Source organism: Apodemus sylvaticus, chromosome 9 (assembly GCF_947179515.1).
Source record: "Apodemus sylvaticus chromosome 9, mApoSyl1.1, whole genome shotgun sequence".
NCBI lineage: Eukaryota > Metazoa > Chordata > Mammalia > Rodentia > Muridae > Apodemus > Apodemus sylvaticus.
In genome coordinates, this window is record NC_067480.1 from 26675054 (window position 1) to 26693116 (window position 18063).

The 18063-nt window shown below is 47.0% G+C and overlaps 1 protein-coding gene across 5 annotated transcripts in view; it reads right to left on the reverse strand.

Annotated features, from left to right (window-relative positions):
- Positions 1-712: 712 nt before the first annotated feature.
- Eif4e2 (eukaryotic translation initiation factor 4E family member 2) overlaps positions 713-18063 on the reverse strand; it is a 29183-nt gene continuing 11832 nt past the window's right edge. For 2 of the 5 annotated variants that reach the window (XM_052192306.1, XM_052192308.1), the window contains exons 5-7: positions 16787-16939; positions 16557-16693; positions 14782-15044 (exon numbers count right to left, since the gene is read on the reverse strand). In XM_052192306.1, the coding sequence (XP_052048266.1) occupies positions 14972-15044; positions 16557-16693; positions 16787-16939 (363 nt within the window). In that variant the 3' untranslated portion in view covers positions 14782-14971. Of the gene's footprint in view, positions 1293-2965; positions 5242-10545; positions 10625-14781; positions 15045-16556; positions 16694-16786; positions 16940-18063 lie in introns of those variants that run through there. The other 3 variants (XM_052192309.1, XM_052192307.1, XM_052192310.1) reach the window with 3 other exon arrangements.

Sequence of the window (18063 nt, forward strand, 5' to 3'; positions counted from 1 at the left end):
GAACTGATTCCCAAAAGTTGTCCTCACCGCCACACCAGCAAACATTCTCTTGCACTCACAAACACATGCATGATAAAATATTTAAATGTGACATTTTAGCCCTGGAGTGGCGGGAAGAGCCGTTTCTCTGAGTTAGTGAGACCCTGGACTGTTAACAGACACTCCCTTCTTCCTTCCCGTGCTTTCTGCAAAGGGGCACATTAAGGTAAAATAAGAGTGGAAGGCACAGTTCCCTGGATCCCTCACTGCCCCAAGTTCCCAGTGTACTCAGCCTTGCTGAGGCACACCTGCTGGACTTGATGAACATGAGCTCATGTCCTCGTTACTGACGATTCTTAGCTGCCATTAGGTTTCTGCTGCTTGTGTGCACTCTGTAATGTCTTGACAAAGGTGTACTGGCAGGAACCTATCATGCTGAGTCTACGGAATGTTCCACGTATTCCCCCCTGACAATCTCCAGCAACTACTCATCTCCTTCCTGTCTCCATGGCTTTTCCTTTTCCAGAGTGTCATGGGATGGCAATGGAGTTTGACCGACATTTTTGTGTTTTGGGGTTTTTTTTGTACTGATGAATCATATCTTGTTTTGTGGATCTATCAGTTTGTCTAATTTGGGGATTTTTTGTTTTGCTTCAGGGCAGTCTCAACATGTGGCCAAAGTTATCCTTGCATTTGCAGTCCTCCTGCCTGCCTCAGCCTTCTGAGGTGTGGGATTATAAGCATGTGCCACTACATCCTGTTTTGTTTTGTTTTTTTTTAATAAGAAACAACAGCCGGGCAGTGGTGGCGCACGCCTGTAATCCCAGCACTTGGGAGGCAGAAGCAAGTAGATTTCTGAGTTCGAGGCCAGCCTGGTCTACAGAGTGAGTTTCAGGACAGCCAGGGCTACACAGAAAAACCCTGTCTCGGGGGAAAAAAAAAAAAAGAAAGAAAGAAAGAAAGAAAGAAAGAAAGAAAGAAAGAAAGAAAGAAAGAAAGAAAGAAAAAGAAAAAAAGAAAAGAAACAACAATAATTAAAAACAAAAACCCCCAAAACAAAACTCTGCAGTTGGGTTTGGTTGTTCATACCTGGAATCACAGTACTTGTGAGGCTGAAACAGAGTCAAGGCCAGCCTAGGTTATATAGCAAGACCCTGTCTCAACCAACCAACCAGCCAGTCAATCAATCTGAAAAGCCGTTTAGAGAAGGGAGACAAATCTTGACAAGAGTGGAATGCTGTCTCTAGGTTTCAGTTCGGTCTGGTGAGCGGGGAAGCTTGCAGAGATCAGGAAGCCGGCAGAGAAGGGCAGTCCTGTGGGTAGCCAGAGTAGGTAATGTGAGCCCCAGGTCTGGGCTGTCTGGAAGGTTTAGGAGTGTGACAGGTACTGGAGCTCCTGAGAGCTGCTCCTGTTTTCTGTTGCTCTGTGCCTTCAAGACTCCCTGCTAGTCTTAGACACACACCCACCTACCCCCTTTCCACAGCTCCCTGGCAGGCACAATTAGGAAAGGCTGGTCACAGAGCCATCCTTTTATAAACATACTGAACCATAAACTAGAAATTTAGCATATCCTTTGCCAAATTGGCAGTCTGCTTGGTCATTGGAACCCAACTCACCAGCTGATGACATCTGTCTGATACCACTTGTGATGGTTTGTTTATGCTAGGCCCAGGGAGTGGCACTATTAGAAAGTGTAGCCTTGCTGGAGTAGGTGTGTCACTGTGGGAGTGGGATTCAACACCCTCATCCTAGGTTCCTTTTCCTAGCAGCCTTCAGATGAAGATGTAGAACTCTCACCTTTTTCAGCACCAGACCTGCCTAGATGTTGCCATGTTCCTGCCTGGATGATAATGGACCTGTAATTTTTGATCCTGTAAGCCAGCCCCAATTAAATGTCCTTATAAGAGTTGGCATAGTCATGGTGTCCACAGCAGTGAAACCCTAAGATACCACTGAACATCCAAGTGGCAGGTTCATTCTAAAACCCTGATACCATAGCTGGATGAGGTTTAAAAAGCCATCTGGTCTACCCTTATGATTGCTACTTGGGTCCTCCTTGGCAAATGCCCAACAGGTGATCTTCTGTCCTCCCAGGGCCAGCTAGCCAGCCCCTTCGTTTTGACAGCTCAAATGCTGAGGAAGATTTCCCGAAACTAAAGCCCTCCCTGTAGGGTGCTGCTTCTCTACCAAGCCATTTCCATGAGCAGCTGTACAGACATTTATAACCCTTGCTCTGCCACGCTGCAGTTCAGCTAAAATGCTGCTCTACAGGGAATCTATGCAGGTTTCCCAGTCTCCACTTGTGAACAACCCCATTTCTATGAGGTTATTGTTGGGATCTAACATCTCCCAGGTCCTTTGAATCTCCTTCTGTCTTCACTCCAATACTCCTTATCCCCAGTTGAGGATAATTAATAGCATTTTTGTAATGTTAAAAATGTAAGTTGAGGCTGAACACACCTCTAATCACAGCACTAAGGACCAGAGGTATAAGGTTCAAGGTAAATTCACGGCCAGTCAGCCTGGCCAACATGGTTAACAAAGAGTGACCAAATTAGAAGCTGAATTATGGCAATGGCTAATACTAATTAGAGGACTGGAGATGTGACTTAATTGGAAGAGCACTCAAGTAGCACACACGAAGTCCTGGGTTCAATTTCCAGCACTGCATAAACCATCCAGGTAAGATGGCACATGTCTGTACTGCCAGCATTTGGAATAGAGAGGCAGGAGACTCAGGAGTTCCAAGACAACCTCTACCATGTTATGAGTTTGATGACACTAGGTTACATGGAACTGTCTCTAAAAAAGAAAACAAAAACGCCCTAGAGACTATTTTCATACTGAATCTGTCAGTGCTGCCTGCATGGTCTATCCCTCCCCACAAAGTTCTGGAGTACACTGCAAATGGAGACCAGGACAGAACTAGGACCGCCCACGATCCAGTGTCCCATTTCCCTGGTATAGACAAGTCCATAGCCTGCTCTCTTGCTGATACTTTCCATTTATTACTGCAGTAGACAATCCTCTCAAAGTGCAACACTGAACACGCTGCCACAGCCTCTGCTCCTTCCCCTCCCGCACATCCCTGGAAATTCATTCTTGGGAGCACTGACAAGTTTTTCTCTGGATGAAAAAGTACCCCACTGCCACTGTCACAGGGAAAATACACAAATGTGAGCAAAAGAACAAAGAGAAAGGCTCTTGAGAGGAGTGGGTCTCGAGGGCAGAAGGGAGAAGAGCACATACGCCGTCCCCCTTGTCTAGCAGCAGCTATCGTGCTGCTCACACTGGCTCCTGTGGAGTCAAAATAAACGGAGAGATTTCTCCAGCTAGCTTGAAAGAGTGGGTGGTTTGGGCAAACTGTATTCATTCAATTTCCCCTTAAGCTGTTAGGCAGAGCACCTGGAAGAACACTGGGGTTAAGCTGCTGCCTGACAGTGAGAACCCCTCTAATGAGCACACTTTGGATGGGAGGGGGAAAAAAACCCAACTGTCAAATACTATGACCAAGAGGACGGGGAAAGACAAGTTGCTCTAGAAAACATAAGAGGTTCAATTATCTGAACAAATGAGATTAAAAAGGCAAACAAAACATCTAACCAGACCACTAGACCTGACACAGGCCTCACTCATAAACATGTATACACATACACACACACACACACACACACACACACAAGCCAGAGAGATGCCCATAGGAAGGCAAGTCCAAATGTCTGCTCTTTGGAATTTTCGAGGCAAAAATGAGGTTTCCTTAGTCAAGCCTCCAGAGGCAGCCTTTGCCTCCCCGACAGTCAGTGATGCTCTGGTGTTGCTGAGCCCTTCACAACCACCCCAGAATGCATCCTTCGGATTCCTGGAGCTTCAATCACTGTTGGACTTTCTTCTCAGATGGCTTCACAGCAGAAACACCTTCCCTCTTGGCCCTGTACTGTTCTTTCAGGGCAAAGCATCCCCAGACAGTGACTGGAAAGCTGGAAAAGTGTGATGGATACAAGGAGATGCTGTTATCTTCAGAGTTCCTGAGACCTGTAGCCAAGGAACCCCACCCAGGCGTCAGGGATATGCTTTAAGAGAGGCCTTAATTTAAGGTACTGCCATCTTGGCTCACAAGAGCCCAGAACAGAGCACTTGAAGCTGCTGCAGCTGCCCATTTTTGCCTTGATCTTGGCTGCTCTTTTGACCTCTCTGGCCTTAGGCTCCCAAAGTCAGCTTCTCTGATGAAGACATGCCTGTAGGAGCCTTCTGGGCATTGAGGGATCTGGACAATTTGTCTACATCCAGGTGTCACGGACCAGAAGTCTTCCAACCACAGCTGATAGACACAGCCATCAAATGGAGCAAGGTTGCCATTTCTTCCGTTATCCATTTCAGCTCTGTGGGATCTGCACTGTTTTAATGTGGCACTAACCAGCCATTGCTTCCTCCTCCATGACAGACAGGCAAACCCCACAGGGCATGTTCAGCACAGATGGTCTGCTCACATGGGAGACAGGTTTCAGTCACTGGCCTTGGCCCCAACCCTACACGCAGGACCTGCACTTCTGACTGAACTGCATTCTTCTTCAGCTTTTCTTAAAGGGCAGATGCCTTAGGTTTCCTCAGCAAAACCTGTGCTGCCTGCCCGGGATCACAATTTAAGTGCTGCAGTGCCCAAGAAGAGGAGTCCCATTGGAGGTGTAAGGCGCAAAGGGGCTGTCATCATATCTTAACACATGTTCAAAGTGCTGGGCTTAGGGGAGAGGAGTACACAATAACTTAACAGAAGAGCTGGGAGAGGCATTTGGTTCTCTTCAGCTCTAGGCAGAGGCTGTCCCTGGATGTGCAAGCATTCATAATACTGATAACGCTCAACCTAGACCCAGCACAGGGCACAGACATGTGGTCGGTCCTCAAGTCCCTCGCACAGCAGGAGATGCAGCAGGATGCCAAGAGGCATCTGGATAGTACACAGCAAGAAGACAGCTGTACTCCTGCACAGAACCCAGCTAACAAGTGTTTGTCTGTTACATAGTCACACTTTCCCCATTCTTCCCGCCTTATAAGGTCAGCAATGCTGGGAGGTGTCTAGCAGAGTCCATCTTCCAGGAACGAGTGCACAAGGGGAGCTCATGGTTTAGGCACACCCCTCAGTGAACAGACAGAAGAGCTGCCTGAGCCTCGCATCCAATGCAGACAAACACACAAACAGAAAAGGATTACTGCCAGCTTGTGCGCTTTCACAATGTGATTTTTGTATTTCGAAAGCTTGAATTGTCCCTGAAAGAGAAAATGGGAGAAAATAGTTTTTTCAATATATGGGCCATCTAGATATAAGCACACACATATGGGGAGGACTTGACCAGCTCTCCAGACCCAGCCCTTCCCTGCCAGTCTAAAGGCAAATGGTAGCCTGCCTTCCAAGTCTGTGTAAAAACTTCCAGCCTGTTGCTTGGCAAGGTAAAAGATTAGTAACTGCCCTAATGCAGGTGAAATATTAATGCATGCACATTCTCACAGTGGGGTACTGCAGCTTTAAAGAGAAAACAGGAGAAGCTCATATGGAGACATTTCCAAGATTGATTGACAATCTCTGGTACACAACGGCTATCATATGTATGTGTTTGCCTGTATATATAAACTTAAGATGTGCTGAAACACAGTTACATAGGCAGGACAGCAGGGACCCAATGGCAAGTGGGCAGGTGAAATAGGGAGGAGGAAGACACAACCAGACTGTTCAATCAACAAATCCAATGTCACCCACAAGCCCCATTTAAAACAGAACTGCATCTCCAGAGTATACCTTGGTACCCTGGATCAGAAAGTTCTTTCCTGAAAGAGAAACATGGGGATGTGGGATACTCCCAATGTGTCTTATGTGCCTTCTACTGGGTGCAGGCAGCCCTGACAACCTTTCTCACACTAGAAATTTAGCCACAGCTCAGCAAGTCACATTATCTGAATCTTCAAAGATCTCTTGGGTTTCCCAGGAGGGGACTTTAAAGTTCAATCAGTTGCTGCCCTAGCCCAGGGCTTTGCATTTAAATGAGCTAGGAACTCTCATTACTTTGGCTTCTGAAGTCAATTCCCTGTTCATTTTAAAGGGTCACTGTAGTGCCTGTGGTCTTAACTGCTCTCCCCTAACACTGCTACATTAAATTAGGCAACTGGTCCATAGTAAATAAACACTGAAGAGGGAGTTATCTTCAGGCAACCACATGGCCAGTCCCTCACGCTACTGGCTGCTTGAAGCAAGCGACTGAGAATTCCACAACCAGACATCAACTGTTCTGTACACCAAGAGATGGTGAGCTGCTCTAGGGGAACTGGAGGAAATTGGCATGATTTCCCAAGTCCACTGGTTCTTTTCTGACACATTATGACCTTTAACAACTATTTTTATTTAAGGAGCTGAACACAAGCCTAACAGGCAGCCATCTTTTTAGACAGTATATAAACCTATTACAGGACAGAGGCCAACGAAACATGCTATGGAATCTCAGTGGCACAGAAGAAAGAAAGCCAGAGGAGGTAGTGTCCAAGGGTTCTTTCTGAGCTCTTAGCTGGTGTGCTGTGTCACTAAGTCTGCATTTCGGATGACACCTCTTCTACACATGTTGAAGTGACCTCTCAGAGCCAAATCTATGCTCAGATAAAGCTTAACTTTATCTTTCTTGTTAGAAGGATGAACAGAAAGGTGGGACAGTGGGAAAGTGACTGGACTTTCCAACTTAGGAAGAGAAGTGAAAGGAGTCTGTGTCCTGGACAAGGTGGGTAGCTGAGGCTCTGGATCCAGCACAGCTATGGGGCAGGAAGAGGAGCACGGGTAAATACTGATTTGTGCTAGGGTTGGGCCAGAAATGGCTTCCCTCTGTGCAGGCGCACTCTCCTGCAGTAATCAGCACTGCTCTGGTCACTCCCCTCAGGAGCCTCTTCCTGTAAGAACACCTAAGCAGTCCCTCCTGTCACTTGGAAGTCCATTTGCAAGATGGAAAAGGAAGAAGAGTGGAAGGGGCCAGAACCCAGGAGATGCTTCCCAGTCAGTTAACAGGAAAACAAAGAGCAGTGAAGGTAGGTGGCCTGCTCTGTCAGGACTGTCTGAAGCGGGTGGACGGGAGGCACAAGGGCCTATGGCTGTAGTCCAGGCTTTCTAAAAACGGAAAGTTTACAACACTTAGTGCTAAATCTAGCCCGAGGCATGTTTTTCCCCATATAACAGCTAAGAACTACACTCAGTCAGGCCCTAGCTATACAGCAAGAAGTTAGGTGACAGGGAAAGAAAGATGGTGGGCAGGAAGTGTCAGAGGCCATCATCTTCTCCACTTCTGTCCTTTTCTTTATCTTTGTTGCAGTGATTACAGGATCTGTCTATGTGGTCCTTCCTAAACTGGAACTTACTATGTAGACAGGTAGACTTCAAATTTGTGATCCTTCTGCCTTAGTCCCTGAGTGCTAAGACTACAGGTGAGTGCCATCACACCTATCTCTGTGCTTCTGCTCTTAAACAAAACACCACCAAAAGAAAACAAAGCGAAGCAAAAACCAGCCAATCACCTAAACAACAAATCAGCAGTAGCTAGCTGTGATGTATATGCTCAGGGTATATCTGAATACATAGGACACCTGAGTGAGTACTCTGGCCCATAGCTCTAGGACCAATTGGAAGAATCCTTCCTAACCATAAGTTATACTGTCTTGAGATCTCAGAAACACCAGAGATCCCCACCCAAACTGGTTCCGAAATTCATATTCCCAGTTACCTCTGGGAAAACTGTTGTCCAAATATTCAAACGACTTTCTCATTACTTTGCTTCAAAACAGTCACTTTTTAATTTAAGTTCTAACTTTGGAAACAATGGTCCAAGGCAGGAATTAACTCCCTTGGAAAGAGGGGGAAAGTGGTTTCCTCAGAAGGACGTCTTTTTCTCTGAGAGTGTCGTGTAATACTCATACTCCCTGGGTCCTTGGGTGAATGCCGAGCCACCCGAGTTCCTGCTCTGGAAAGTGGCATGGAAGAGGTCACCGTGCCCTATTACCTCCAGTAGACCTGCCCTTACCCCTGGCGATGGGCAGTCTAATCTGGTGACCAGTTTTGGCTGCTTCTTCTCTCCCTGAAGATTCAGCACAATTATAAGCTAGGTTCAAAGAGAGTGACTTTGAATCTCATCTCTTACTAACAAGCATGACAGCTGCACTGGCCTACAGCCTCTGTCCACGCGAGCCTAGTCGTTAGGTAACCAGGATGCTCTCCTTCAGACTTATAATTAAAATTAAAAGCCATGGCTCCATAATGAAAGTTAAAGAAAAAAATCTTAGAATATGCAAACATATAAAACATGTAATTTGGGAAAAATACTTGAAGTTTAAGATGTATGCAAGTAAGGTGTTCTTACTTTTTGTGTTGAGGCAGGGTGCACACAACACAAGTTAGTTTTGAGCTTGCTCTGTAAGGACAATGACCCTGAGCTCCTGACCCTTGGGAGTCTACCTCCCAAGGGCGAGGATGCTGTGCACAAGCTACCATCTCTCTTTGTTACAGGGGTGGGGACAAGAGTCATACTATGTAGCCACACTAGCTTTGAACTTCAGCAATCCTCCTGCCTCTGCCATATTTAGACTACAGGTGTAGGCCACCCCGCCTGGCTAGAATTATTTAAATAGCAGTTTTTCTATCAAATTTCTCTAGAGAACATGATCCATTTGTACAGGGGAATTCACTTGAAGCAAGAAAGGGACAAGCTCAGGTCTTCATGCAGAAGGTGTCTACATCTGAGAACATGTTACCAAGAGCAAGCACAAACAACAGAGGAGGGATATGAGGTCCTTTTAAGCCAGGTAAGGTAATGCAGGGGTGGGGGTGGGGGTCTTCTGGGTATAAGTTAGAATGTTCCTCACAGACACCTAAAGCAGCAAGGGCATAAAGAAGACCAGGAGGGGCCATAAAGGGAGAAAATACATTGTGGTAATTATTAAGGAATATGTCTTCTCCAAACAAGTCAACAGTATTTTGGAAGAATTTAGTGTCTGCTAAAGAAGAAGTCATTTTAAGTTTCTAATGTAAAGGGCTGGAGGCAGGGGAGGACACCTAAGACTTCAACATAACCCAGGCAGGCCCTGAGCTCCCGTGTAGCTCAGGCTGGTCTCAAACTCGTTGCAATCCTCTTGCCTCAGTGTTCCCATTGCTGAGAGTAGAAAGCACTACGCCCGAACAAAACTTAACTTATAACAAAATCAGACTCTAGAGAAGTGATGGGGAGAGGGAGCTCAGTGTGGTGGCTTGTCCCTATAATCCCGCCCTCAGTGTGGTGGCTTGTCCCTATGATCCCACCCTCAGTGGCTTGTCTCTAAGATTCCACCCTCCAGGAGGTATAGGCAGGAAGATCAGAATTAGTGGTTCAGGGTTATCTCAATTACATGAGTTCAAGGCCAGCCTGTGCTACATGAACAGTCTCAATAAAACAAGCTTGGTGTTTGCTGTACAAGCACATGGACTCGGGTCTGAGTTCCCACAACATATAAAAACCCAGCAGATGACACAAGTCTGTAATCCCCATGCACCTCTATGGGAGGCAAACACAGAACAATCTCTGCAAGCTTTTGGACCGGCTAGCCTGGCACATGCAGTGAACTACAAAGAGACTCAGAAGGTTGGGGACACCATCTACTCTCAGGAACCCTGCAGCTGGTCCCCCTAAATCATAGCGGACCACACAGCACCCAGACATGCATTCACCTGCTCCTATTCCTCAGTGTCACCTCTGCTGGCTCATCTGAGGGTGGTAGGTCTCCTGGTCTGGAAAACCTTTACTTCCTTCCTAGGGCTGGGGCGGGAGTGGGGGTGGGGGATGGGAGGGGGCTTCTGAAGCAGTTACTACCGAGGCATACAGAGCTTGCTGTTTAGGAAGAGACTCTCTCTGAGGAAAATATTCCTTCAATTTCAGCTAAACCTACCCAAATTTCTCTGCTAGAGACAGACAAGGGCCAAATACTCCCGATGAACTGCCAATACTCAGGCAGGCAGATGCTGGAGCTGGCCACACCTTCCCTGCTTTGGATCCCATCTCTGTCATGTTGGCATGGTCTCTTATGTAGCCCTGAAATTCACCTGCCTGCTGACTTCCACTGTGGAAATCAAATTTACAATACCGTTTCCCCATAGCTGACAGGCAACAGCGCAAACGAGGTGTACCTCTCATCTAACCATACAGAGATCTACAGAACTGTCCTCTGGCCGCAAAACATTGGCAGATGGCTTTAAAAAGGGCAGTATCTGTACTAAACAAGAAGAGATGATGCATATTTACTCTTCTCATGAAACGTTAGCATCTCAAGATATCTCAGATCTGTTGGTGCACAGAGCCAAACGGGAGAATAGAAGCGTGAGCTCTGGTGACCTTTACAGGGTTACCATGAGACACAGAATCCAGGGAGACAGTTTGGAACTCACGTTTCCCTGAGGTGCAACGCTGGCAGAGGCAAGGCTGGAGGCAAATGGGAAGAGGGCATCCCCTTGGGGAGAGGGCGCCTATAGCTGAGAGAGGTATTGTCATGGGGTTACAGAGAAGGTAGACAAGGCCCTACCCTGAGTGTGAGAGACAGAGGGGGAGCGTCCGATCAGCGGCCGCTGCTGTTCACCAGGCCATGAAACTCCTCCCAGGCCCTGGTAAGCCAGAGACAAAAACAACAGCACATTCAGATCAAACGCTTAGAACAGAGCAGACCATCACCCCACCTCCCACCTTGATGCCCTCCATGCTGACTGGAAACACAGGAGCTGGGTTGAGAATGAGGGTCCCAGCAGGCTTTCTCCGCAGATGGCAGGCAGATGGCGCTTTCAGCTTGCTTTTAGGAAGTCTAGCCTTCACTGCTCCCGTGAGCACTTCCCAGAGCTCCTTCAACAGCAGTAAGGGAGGTCACTGAAGTCAGAGCTGAAGCTCAGCCGTGTCCACAAACATTGTCCATCTTGCTTCAGCAAAGGGCAACAAATAGTTCTTGCCTTTGCTGCATTGGGTTTGGGAAACAGCAGAAACCATCTTCGCCAGGGCTGACTCTCAGGGCAAAGGCAAGGATCCACCAGCATTATGTTGTCTAAAGATGCAACCCAGCTATATGCAATTTTCTCTGCTTTTTTTAAACTCAAGATGGTAAATATGCCAGATTCTATCAGCTTCTGAAAGCATCTGGATAAGTCTTATCTTTAAATTTAAGATGTGTGGGTCATAGTAGCTAGCATTTCCAGGTAACAGAGCTCATTGCAACTTCCATGCTGCTTACCATAAACCCGAGGAACTCAACTCAGAGCTGTGACTAAGGAGGAACTAGGTGTGAGTGGTGGGAGCACGCACACTCACAGCTTACAGCACAGCCAGTGTCTCACAAACAGGTCTCCACACTGCTGTGTGAAGGAGAAAACCAGACTGCTCCAGAGTTGCAGAAGCGCAGAACCTCAACTTCTCCCACCTTTTGCCCCACCTACTTTTCAGTTTGAAATCAATGCCTCTCCTGGGCACTGTATATCAAACTTAATGGTGGTCTAGGACTTGCTCTGCAGACCAGGCTAGACTCAAACCCACGGACATCTGCTTGCCTCTGCTTCCCTAGTGCTGGGATTAAATAAAGGCTTACACTACAGGCCAGGCAATTACTCTCTTCTTGGCTTCCGGCAGCAACAGCACTAACAGCACACCCTGCCTCTCACTATGCATTTAGTATTTTAGCACGAAGGTAGATCTCATTACCAGGTCCTCTAGGCAGCTTTCCTTCATCAGGGGTGGCACACACCTTTTAAGGACTAGGCAATGCTGGCTTCAGTTTCATCAATATTGTCCCTCTATAGAATAGCAGCATTTAGCTTTTGTTTCTTAAATTTTCAGAAAAGCTACTATTTTATGACAAATGGCTCACAGAAAAACCACAACTGTTTAAGAAGTACACCGGAACTTGTCAGTTCCTGAGCTCTTTCTGGAGACACATGATGAACCGTTCTTGTTCCTAAGGGATGCTGAAGGCGGCTTCCCTCTTTACCCTCAGTGAAGACAAGTGAAAATCAAACACTTGGACAATGACCTGGGAACTTAACTGCAAGATTTAATTTCTACTTTTAAGGAACTAAGAGATCCTTTGTTTCCAGAAGGGCTGGTCCCTACTAACCTTGCCAAACAATGGTTCTTTGGGTGAAGACCCGGAAGGCTACAGAGGTCCTCTAGTGCACTGCAGAATAAACTGACTTTCTATTTCTATTTTCTAAGCTCAGATTTGAGGATTCTGGGTTTGGAAATTTTCTTGCATGGATTCAGGGAAATAAAGCACTTGGTCCTGAGCTCTAGTATACTCACTCCTGTCTCCAAAGGCCAGCCAGGTGTGACTTTCTAGTTACTTCTCCTCCACCTGGCATCCCAAACATATCAGGTAACTTCAAAACACTCTTCTTTAAAGAGGAAGTTATCCTAAAACTTGTCTTATGATTTGAGTGTCTAGAAACAAACACACCAGAGATTAACACAGCCCACTGAGAATTGAGTAGATTACAGTGACAACAACAAAGACTTATTAAGGCCCACTGATCCTATCTCACCAGAAAGCAAATTCTTGGAACAGGGAGATCTTCTTTGTTTGTAATTCCCGGCTGCCCCAATCTCCACCCAAAGCCTCCAGACATCAGTGCCTTGCTCTCAGCCAGCCCTCGCCCCTAGAAAGGGGTTCAGCCACCTGCTAGTCTGGGTATAGCGCACAATGCAAGGTCAGGCAGCTCTAAGGTTAACGTGGCCTAGCATCACTGGGTTATGACTTAATGAAGGCATAGTGAGCTGGCTCTCATCTGCATATTAAAGTTCAACGTTCAATGACAGCTAGACCAGGTGAAGAAGGTCTCCACAATTTGGCCTCTCTTCTCTTCACCCTTACACTCTGCAGTCAACTCACACCAGCTTATCCAGCACCATGCTCCATTATGGGAAGAGCATCCTTTTGCCATTCCAGACCAGATGCACAAGGAATACAGTGAGACAACCCCAAAGAGCAGTTTTCTCACAAGACAGTGCTGTGTTAACTGCCTTTGCAGCAGCAGTACCCTGGTGGTTCCAGAATTCTGTGTTATGAGTTTTTTTCAAGTAGAGAATGCAGTGAGTCATTTGATATAAGGACCCAAACCTATGAAAACTCAAAACAAATCTGCTTCATCAAGAGGAGCCCCGAGCTGGGCGTGAGCTGTCATGGTGGCTCACACCTCTAATCCCAGCAGTCTGATGGGAAGCTGGGGGACTACATGGCTGTGACCTGATACAGACAAGGGAATCTTTCTTAGGGAGAGTTAGCAACACAAGGACCAAGCAAAGTGGCCTCTTTGTCGGGCAACAGCTACTTCCTGGTTCATTCAGGTGTGCTGCACGAAATGGCAACAGGCCGGGTGACCAGGGAAGGCTGGAAAGACAGACAGGTGAAGGACACTAGACACTGGGCTGAAACACAGCAAGCTGGAGGAATGCGTGAGTGAAGCTCAACAACTCCTCAAGCCACGCCCTTCCTTATTAGAAGCCCTGATCTCCAGAGTACTCAGGAAACTCTTCCTCAAGTCTCAGTAGATACTGTTCACTGGCTCAAATAAAAGCCACAAGGAACAGACTCAGGTAAGAGCAGTGCTGACATCTCACACGTGGCTGGGATGGGAAGGGGGTCTCAGCTCAGTCTGCCGCTGATAGACTCTCTGGAAAGTGGTCTTGGGTTTGTTAATGCAGTTACAATGCACATGTGCCTCAGAGGGAAAGATAAGGCAGGAGGCCCAAGAAAGCCAATGCCTGACAGGCTTTCTGCATTCCAGCAAATCTCTTTTCTAGACATGTTAGAATGTGATAAAGCAGCACTGACATAAGCACCCCCAGAACACAGAGTCTAAGGTCTCCTTGTGTTTTGTGGACTCCTGGGCACACAGGGCTAAGTCAGCCCATTAGAGCTAAGGAGGGGGCTGCTGTCAGATTGGACGAAACACTCTGGATAAGTCAACCTTGCAGTTACCTCCCATTCAGACAACCCAGAGTTCACAAAAAACGCTTTTTGATTTTTTGTTTTGGGGATGGTTTTGTTCAAACTCTCCATGCAGGTTAATGGTCTAGAAGCCAAGCTGCCCGCACACATAAGCCAAAGCCACAGTACTCACAAAGCTAGTACTGTAAATTCAGATACCTCACAGGCGATTCCCTCCCCCACCCCCAAGATGAAGGCACCTCTCATCCTAGACCCTGGCACAGTAACCCTGGGCTAGAAAGAAGGAAGGACTCTCACCAAGCAAGACTACCAAAGAGGAAGACAATCTACTCTGCAAGGAGAGGGAGGAGGTCACCAAGCAGCTTTGGCACCAGAGAGAATACCCCATTAGCACAAAGCAAAAAGGTATGTATGTATGGCCACAGACAGACACAAGCAGGGCTTTAGCTCCAAGCAAGAGATTTCTATGAACTAAAAGCAAATGGAAGTTAGCAAAGAAAAGCCAAGGATAGCCCTTTCCAACCTTAAGAGACTTTCAAGCTGGACCCACACTAAGCCGCCACTCTGAGTCACCAGCCTAACTGGACGGACACTAGTACACTTGAGCACCAGACAGTTGGGTCTTGAGAGTTAGACGTCACCTCGTTATTTAATGTCAGACCACAACAGTCCTGGAAGAAAGTACCATATGACTACACAATGGGCTTGTAGCTATGAAGCTGCGTTCCCTGAATGGCCCTGCATGGAGAAGTCTGTGTGCCATCCCTTGAAAATGGTGACAGTCAATCCAGAGGCCACATCTTGATGCACCGTAAAGAGCAAGAGCATGAGACAAGCTGGTTTAGCACCATTTATTTGTGATCTCAGCTGTTGTAGTAGTTGCTGCTGTTAGCCTGTTCTCAAAGGATAACATGCTCTTCCGTTCCTCTTGTCCAGGACAGAAGGGTCTTCCAGGTGGCACGCCAACAGAACAAGAGACGCCGATGATGCCAGCTTCAATGATGGTGCCATCCAGAGAGGGAGAGGGTCATGGCACATTCAATCGCGGCTTCCAGAGGTTTTGAAAAAGGAGCCTTTGGGGGCCCAGCCTGCCTGGCATTCTAGTGGAAGTGCAAAAGGTAGCTCATTGGGAGGGGAAAGAGAGTGGGGGCAAGGGAAAGTGGTATCTGGGACTTGAGGAGGGTGCTACAGCTGCAGGGCAGGAGTCCCAGAGGCTCCCAGGTCCTGGAAGGATCTGTTTGTGGGATGTTACGAGTCGAGATGAACTGCCTCCAGGTATCAGAAAGGGAGGACAGTGGGGCTGTGAATGGAAACAATACCTTCCCTTTCCTATCCAGGTTAAGTGGGAACCCATCAAACAAGAATCCTAGGGAACGGCGTAGACCTTCTGAGCTTGGACTAAAGCTAGCGAGGGCAGACACTACCTCTATCCTGCAGCAGAGTGGAAGACAGACCTGTTCTCAGAAACACAGTGCTGACACAGGACTACTGAGACAAGCAACCAGGGCCACAGATGGCAAATGAGTGCTGGGACTCCAGGGAGCCAGAGCCATCTGACATAGGACCAATGCCCATGGCAGTACTCCCAGTCAAAACCTGGCACCTAGCTGGTATAAGTGAACTCCGCCACGACATCATATGTGAACACGTGGGAAAGTCTCAGAGTCTGCCTGCTGATGACAACCACTGCCTGATTTGAATAGGAATGCACGATGATGACACTGTACTAATGAGAGCAATGACACTTGGTCCTGTGAAAGCATTCTTGCTCTGAGGACCTTCAGTTTCAAAGACTAAGCAGCCTAACCACACCTTCCTACTTATCTCTGCACTCCCATCTTTCAGCTGGAGAGACTTGAGTTGTAGAGACATATACTGGCTCAGGGCCATAGGAGACAATAAACAAAGAGACCTGACTCCTGGTGGCTGGCTTTCCTTCCACCTTTGAGACAATCTGGAAGCCACTCCCTGAGCTCATCTCTGTCACTGAAGGAGAAGCCCTCACCAGTGATTCTCCACATGGAGAGCACTCACTGTCTCCAGTGGGATACAAAGCTTCCCTTTCCTGTGACTCTGCCCTCCCTTCTCCTCTCTCACAATCTATAGTACTTCATCTGGACTCCAGTTCTACGTATACAAAGTAGAGTTACCATTCCAGAGAAGAAGACAATCTCCCAAGACAAAGAAAACAGACTAAAGCTAACAGGTTAAATAGACATGCAAAGGTGGGGTCAGGGTGGGCAGGGAAGAGGATTTTATTGTTCAATAATTATCTTTTAAAACAGCCAAGAGAAACTTCTGAAAGATCTTTGTCTTTCATTTTAAAATAGTGGTTAGCATAAGAAAGACAAGACAGCCTGTAGAAAAGAAGCCAGCCCAGGCAGGAAAACTGGGTTTCTGCAGAAGGGCCCTTTGCTGCACAGCACTTCACAGTAGGTCCTTAGAGCCTTCACTAACAAGAACTTCAGCAAGTGGCCAAAGCCCAGGAGGGGGCTGGTATGTCCCTATGCCACCAGTCAGTGTCATGTATGACTCTATCCTTCTGGGCCCAACTAAGGAGCTACTTCTGCTAAGCTCAGGGACCTGCCCCCCCCAAACCCCCCAACACGTACTTGATGCTGTCGGTGTGAGTTTTGTACTCCATAATGGTGTTGGGAGGTAGGTTAAGCACGCGCCGGAGAGTATCCCGGATTCGGGCTGTGGTTGCTTGGTCACTGGCAGTCTTATTCCAAATAGAAATAATGTCCTCCTAAGGGAGGAACAGAATGAAATTATCAAACCAACCAGAAGCAGCAATGAGAACAGCGACAACACAAGAAAATGCTGGCCTGGGCTGACTTACCTGAAAGCGGACAGAGACCACAGCCCCGCAGATCTCCTCCCCAACCATGAACTGCTCCCCCAGCATGGCCAGGATGAGATTCTCCCAGCAGCGGGAGGCTAAGCCCTTCCGGAGTCGAATGATCCACTTGCCCCCATTTTTATTTGCATCATCCTATAAAAGACAGAAAGCATCAAGGTTAAACTACTAGTTCACAATGTCATCTCTGAATACCAAACACTACCTTTGAAGACAGTGAAGTCTGGCCATTTTCCAATTTGACATTATTTCAATGTTAAGGAGAGAAGAAATGGGGAACAAAAAAAAAAAAGGCAGGCATCCTTGATTTAAATAATTTTTAAAAAAGGACTAAATAGATTAAATAGATCTTTTAAAAAGAATCCACAGCCGGGCGGTGGTGGCGCACGCCTGTAATCCCAGCACTCTGGGAGGCAGAGGCAGGCGGATTTCTGAGTTCGAGGCCAGCCTGGTCTACAGAGTGAGTTCCAGGACAGCCAGGGCTACACAGAGAAACCCTGTCTCGGACAAAAAAAAAAAAGAAAAAAAAAAAAAAAAAAAAAAAAAAGAATCCACTTTTATCTGAACTATTTCAGGAATCAGAGTGAAATGGTATATTTCAAACACAGACCATAATCACTTTTTGCTAAAATCTGATTGTCACCAAGTACACAGACAGAAAGCTCAGATCTTAACACAGGCACAATGGAGTAGAGACATGGCAGCCTAATGAGTACTGCTGTGACCGTGCACACAAGACGGGGAAAGCATATGGCAGAAACCCCAGAGGAGCACTGGGGCTGTCACACCCCAGAGGAGCACTGGGGCTGTCACAGGGAAACACACAATAGGTAAAACAAGAGAAGGATGCTAAGGGCACTGGGGGAACATGTCTCACTGAGCCAGAGGAAGGGAAGATGTTTCACGTTTTCTAGAACATTTATTTTTTTCCTTAGAAAACTGCTCTGGCCCTGGAGTAGAAGTGTTGCCACAGAGTGAAGCCAAGCTCTTCAAAGAGATCACAGAGCTCGCCCGGAGCCTCTGGTTCTTAAGTTTTTTCTTGCCACTTTAATCCTCATCTACTAAGCAAATGCACTGCACATACATATGCACACAGACTTGTTCTAAGAAACAAGGACATTTAAAAAAAGCTTACACTGCTATAATAGCACCATTTGAATGTTAGTACCTATGATGGTTTGAATAAGAACGGCGCCTATAGGCTCATATATTTGAATTCACAGTCATCAGAGAGTAGCACTATTTGAAAGAATTGGAGG